This window comes from Quercus robur, chromosome 7 (genome assembly GCF_932294415.1).
Source record: "Quercus robur chromosome 7, dhQueRobu3.1, whole genome shotgun sequence".
Lineage (NCBI taxonomy): Eukaryota > Viridiplantae > Streptophyta > Magnoliopsida > Fagales > Fagaceae > Quercus > Quercus robur.
Window position 1 is genome coordinate 4,933,034 of NC_065540.1, and position 5,757 is coordinate 4,938,790.

General features: G+C 35.9%; 1 protein-coding gene across 3 annotated transcripts; it reads left to right on the plus strand.

Annotated features, from left to right (window-relative positions):
• The first annotated feature begins 348 nt into the window (after nucleotides 1–348).
• LOC126691863 (serine/threonine-protein kinase PCRK1-like) lies at nucleotides 349–5,526 on the plus strand. 3 transcript variants are annotated; one of them, XM_050387124.1, is made up of 5 exons: nucleotides 349–744; nucleotides 1,489–1,942; nucleotides 2,593–2,853; nucleotides 3,151–3,273; nucleotides 4,508–5,526. In XM_050387124.1, the coding sequence occupies exons 2-5, from the start codon at nucleotides 1,562–1,564 to the stop codon at nucleotides 5,021–5,023; spliced, it is 1,281 nt and encodes a 426-aa protein (XP_050243081.1). In that variant the 5' UTR covers nucleotides 349–744; nucleotides 1,489–1,561; the 3' UTR covers nucleotides 5,024–5,526. The 3 variants fall into 3 exon arrangements, with proteins under 3 accessions (XP_050243081.1, XP_050243082.1, XP_050243080.1); XM_050387125.1 differs by having other exon boundaries at nucleotides 1,560–1,942; XM_050387123.1 differs by having other exon boundaries at nucleotides 350–744; nucleotides 1,529–1,942.
• The last annotated feature ends 231 nt before the right edge of the window (nucleotides 5,527–5,757 follow it).

Sequence of the window (5,757 nt, forward strand, 5' to 3'; positions counted from 1 at the left end):
TACAATTGTTTGGGCCATTGACTTATGGGTTTTCGCTTGTTAATGAGCTATGGCCACTTGGAAAGTTTGAGGGTAATGGGCTTAACCTAGCCTTGGTAATGTGCCAGTGTTTTGTTTTGTTATCGTTGTTGTTGTTGTTACGGTGTGTGCGTCCTCTCGCTCGCGAGAGACAATACAGTTACTCGTTTTTAGCTTTTTACTGCAAAAACTGTATCATTCACACATTAACGGTTAAAACTTAAAACCCAATAAAACTGTAACTGTATAAGACCTGTAGATAATAGATATAGATAAGCTTGTTTAAAGGTTCCAAAAGTCCTTCAAAGACCACCTTGACCTAAAAATATTGCCCAGACAGAGACTTCTTAACTCGTTATTCCTTTGTCAGCTGGTCTTATTGGAGACTGGTCCCCATATTCAAAGACCTTATTCACACTCTAGATTTGATTCACTCCTGTCTAATTATTTGATGTTTTTACTTTTTAATGATACGTGTAACGTAAATATTGTTGGGTTTCATTTTGGTGGGTTAAGCTTGACTTCAAGTTCAGCTGCCGTGTGACGACTTGCATTGGATTCATTGAATACCCCTTCTCGAATTTTGCCTATTGAGGTCTTCTGGGGACAGTGGACTGCATGGGATTCTCTTAGATTTGCAAAAAGGAAGGAGAATCTGTTAAAAGTTTGGAGGAGATTGGTTTTTGAGGGATCTAACTGTGGATTATTATATTGCATAATAAAAAGGTTAGTTCTTTCATAATTTTTACTTTGTTTATATACCAACTTTTTACTTTTTAGTTATTGTTTTGTCTGATTTCCACTGCCAGAAAAGAAAAAAAAAATGAAATTGAAATGAACTTTAATTTGGATTTTTGTTGCTCTTCATGGGTTTGGGAGGACACAATTCTATAATAAAAAAAAGGGGTTGGAGTTTATTATGTCTTTGTAGTATGCCTCCTGCCAAAAACAAAGGGATAGGTGGGCTTTGTTGGTAGCTTTGGTTTTTGTAAAGAAAGTGAGATATTGAGTTACTATGGTTTCGTATTGCAATGGATATAGGAACAACCGTCGAATATGTTTTCTTAATTTTATTTTCATTGGCTTTTTGGAAATTTGTTGGTGAGGGTTTTAAAGATAAGTGAATTTAAGCAAAAGAACAATGAATTCAAAGTTGTTCTTTGTTAAGCTGGTTACTTAAGTATTTTCTTTAATATTTTGTTTTTGGGGGAAAAGAGATTCTAATTTTGGTCTAATTTAATGAGTAAAGTTTGGTGATTTGAATTATATTACAACTTGTGTTGTGGCCTTGGAGTTGAGGAGGGAAATGGGAAATCTTTATTAATTTAATCCTCTTTGAACTTTCTTTAATTTCAATTCATTCTGTGTGTGTGTGTGTGTGTGTGTCAACCCTGCATGATTAGAGAGTGAAATTTAAATTTATGGAGCATCTAATGCCCAATTCATGACTCACTTTCCATGATTTTCAAGTTGCTTTGGCCACTTACCTCTTCTGCTTCTGGTTCTGCAGTGAAGGATATAATTAGTGTTCTTGTTAGAAGCTATGAAGTGTTTCTCATTCTCCAATGGAGAGAAGAAGGATGAACCAAAGAGCACAAAGACAGTGTCGGTTCTGTCCACCAATTCCACTTTAAATGAGGGTGATGTGAGGAGATCTGGGTCTGAACTGAATTCTCAGAATGTCTTAGACAATCCCGTAGAGTCCTTACGGAGAACCTCATTTCCTAGTTTTTCTCAGAGATCCAGCAACCTTAGAGTGTTTACAATGTCCGAGCTTAGATCAGTCACCAGAAATTTCAGTCGCTCTGTTATGATTGGAGAAGGTGGTTTTGGGTGTGTTTATAAGGGGGTAATCAAGAGTGCAGAAGATCCATCAACAAAAATTGAAGTTGCAGTGAAACAACTTGGTAAAAGGGGGATGCAGGTAAGGCTTATTCCTCATGATTTCATTTTAGAAATTTCCTTTAATCCATTTGTCATTGATAACTTTTTTGCAATTTATTTGTGAATCATATCTAGAAGTATCATAGTGAAAACTTCTGTAGTGTGTTTTCTAGTGTTGAACATCAGTTAATTTTTTTAGTTGTATGTATTTGTTGCTGCATTCAGGAAGAAATTCAACAATTAGTCATAAGTCTAATCATTGAGGCAATGTACATTGTTTTCTGGAATTTTGAGATTTAGTCACATAAACAATGTATTCACCAGCAAGTAGTTTCAGCTAAAATAAATAATCTCTTTCTAGATATTGTGTGCATTCCTGGGGAATGGCATGGCAACCTCACTGGCCATACCCTGGAAACTCATAAAATTTGACCCAAAGATCCTAATCTTTCAAAAAGATGTCCATTTGGTGATGACACACTCATACCAGGCCACTACATCAATCTTCTGTTTTTCAGCAGTGACTGTTGGCACAATCTGTCTTTCTTGCCATCCTTCACAAACTTTTTCTTCTTCCATGATAGTGGCACTGCAAATTACTGAATCTAATTCTAATAAACCTTTTTTTTACATTTATTACCAAGATTTTCTGCCTAACTAATATTCTGGTGGACATCCTTTCTTTGGTAGGGGCACAAGGAATGGGTGACAGAAGTTAATGTTCTTGGGGTGGTTGAGCATCCTAACCTTGTCAAACTTGTGGGTTACTGTGCTGAGGATGATGAAAGAGGAATCCAGCGGCTTCTGATATATGAATATATGCCTAACAGAAGTGTTGAGCACCATCTATCCACTCGGGCAGAGATACCTCTTTCATGGGCCATGAGATTGAAGGTAGCCCAAGATGCTGCTCGAGGCTTAACATACCTACATGAAGAAATGGATTTTCAGGTATATGCCAAAATTTATTTTCCATTTCATGATATATATGGTTTGTTAGTGTGTTCATTCTAGTGCACGGATATTTCCTATGCATTTGTGGCTGCATTTAAGCTGAAATTTTCCTTTGTTTATTTGATTCCCATGTTGAAGAAAAAATGGTGGGGGAAGCTAGATTATGTTTCTTATGAACAATTTCTAGAGTTGCAAATTCTTTAATTTTTTTTTAATAAGTGAAACTAAAGAGAGCAAACTAATCTAGCATTCTATTTGACATGCTACTGACATTATCAAATAATTTTGTTATAGATCATCTTCAGGGATTTCAAATCTTCCAACATCCTTCTGGATGAGCAATGGAATGCAAAGCTATCAGATTTTGGATTGGCTAGGTTGGGCCCTTCAGAAGGATTAACCCATGTCTCAACAGCGGTATGATCATACAATCTGATTACTTACTTAATCTCTATTCCTTGACTGCATACCAACTTAAAGATACATTTACTAGTGTGTAATGAGAAACTCACCTGAGAGTGGGACCTGCAATGCTACAACTTCATGTTGTTTACCTCATAAATTTTCCAAAAGATTTTTCCAATTGCTGTTAACTTTGGGTTGTTTTACTTACTTGCCAATGATAATATACGGCAGAAGTATTGTTTCCCTCCCTAAAATTTGCATGAAGTTTGTTTTTCATCCCTAAACTATTGAAATGTTACATATGACACACATGAGCTGAACAAGTGGCATGAAATTATTGGTCACATGAATGGTATGAAAAATCTTTTTAAAGTTTAGGGAAGCAATAAGAAACTTTTTCAATAGTTCAAATACAAAACCAATCTTTTGAAAGTTTGAGGACAAAAATTATAACATTGTCAATAGTTTTGGGATGAAAATAGAGCTTCAAGTTTATGAACGAAAAACAAACTTCATGCAAACTCTAGGGACAAAAACAGTATTTTAACCTATAAATATTGCATTCTTGGATTTGCTTTTGCTTTTGCACTATGCCTTGAAATTGCACAACCATCTGATCATCCTAATCATTTGCATGTAAAGTTTTGAGAGATCCATGTTAGAGATAGGGGACCTCAACCCAGATCTGATTCCTCAAACAAACTTCCTTGCTGAACAGGTTTAGTTATATCTCCATAAGTGGTCATGAAAAATTACTTGTAATGAAAATCATGTAACAACTTGGGAGATCAAAATTTTACTAGCTATTTGGATATCCCATCAATATTGGATTAGTCTTTTGTTACACATGGAAAATGAATTCATTTATGCTCGTGGTATCACTAAAATTACTCGCAAGCATACATACACATGCATGCCTCATTTTATTTTGGTACTCGTTTTAACAAGCGGACATGAAATTTATTAGACGTTTCCAATTCTTGTACTGTTTCTTGTGCTTAGGGCTGTATTTGATGCAAATGGTCCAATGTGGAGGATGGATTTGCCTTCAATGGCTATGTTAAGAAAATGATCTGACCCAACTTCTTTTTTTAATAAAATCAACACACACTCTTTCTGTCTTCCAAGACAATATGAGAAACTGAACAAAATTAATTTAAACCATTTAATTTATGCTGTCCAAGCATTCAATCTTTTAGCACTTACCAATTATCTATTGGCATTCACAACTGTTTAATTCCATCAGGTTGTAGGAACAATGGGATATGCAGCTCCTGAATATGTTCAAACTGGACGTCTCACATCCAAAAGTGATGTATGGAGTTATGGGGTATTCCTTTATGAACTCATCACAGGTAGGCGCCCTTTAGACCGAAACCGTCCCAGGAGCGAGCAGAAGCTCCTGGAATGGGTAAAGCCATTTCTGTCAGATGTAAAAAAATTCCATCAAATATTGGACCCAAGGCTTGAAGGGAATTATCCCCTAAAGGCAGCACAAAAGCTGGCAATTGTAGCCAACCGGTGCTTGGTCAGAAATCCAAAAAGTCGCCCAAAGATGAGTGAGGTGTTAGAAATGGTGATTCAGATTACAGAGGCATCAACAGAGACTGGTAGTCCTCAATTACCCTTGAAGAGTTTGGCACTGGGGGAAACTTCTGTGGACACTGAAGCCAAGAATAAGAAAAGGGTTGTAGATTCTAGATCTGGAGAAAGTGGTTGGTTTGTTCGTATGTGGACTCCAAAGCTTTTGAGGTCATGCTAATCACAGTGATTTTGTGCAAACTGGCTGGCCAAGTTGTTTATAGGTTGTTAGATAACTTGAATGAACTTCGGGGCCTGAGGATTCATCATCAATACACACAAATGATAACTCGTTAGCATGCCCCTCTGTATCTGTGAGGATCTATAGCCAACCCTAATTTGGGATTAAGGCTTATTGTTGTTGTAATATGTACCTCCCATTTTTTAACATGGATGTATAGAGCTGTGTAGTAGCGAACTTCAGATTTGCCAAAAGTGGTTACTTAATCAGGATAGTATAAAACACCAATAAGCTTCAAAGGTAACTTGAATTGCATTTTGTTGGGCAAAAGAGGATTAGGCTAGTTCTTTTTGGTACTAGGAGATCCCTATAGGGGAGATTGAGATCTATTACTGAATCAGTATAAATAGTTTAATCAAGTTTGTATCATTTGAAACATGTAATGTATTGGAATCATGTATCATTTGGAACATGTAATTTATTGGAAACATTGTTTTCTTTAATTTTGAACCTTCCTGTATATTTGCCTAATGATATCTATTTACATAGCTTTCACCAGATACATCGACAAGAAAATAAATGGATGAAAAATATAAGTGTTGTGAATTGCATTTGTTGGTATTGAAATGTAGAGTGATATTCAATCTGTATCAATTATGAAGGCATAAAGAGTGAAGTTGATTAGGGAACTTTTGGAGTGGGTTGAGAAGTAAAATGGTTAGCCTTTTCAATAA

Excerpts from the sequence above, each read along its gene's own strand:
- LOC126691863 (XM_050387124.1), top strand. The coding sequence starts at position 1,562 with ATGAAGTGTTTCTCATTCTCCAATGGAGAGAAGAAGGATGAACCAAAG. Across the intron at positions 1,943-2,592 it reads TTGGTAAAAGGGGGATGCAG|GGGCACAAGGAATGGGTGAC; the intron begins GTAAGGCTTATT and ends TTTCTTTGGTAG. Across the intron at positions 2,854-3,150 it reads ATGAAGAAATGGATTTTCAG|ATCATCTTCAGGGATTTCAA; the intron begins GTATATGCCAAA and ends ATTTTGTTATAG.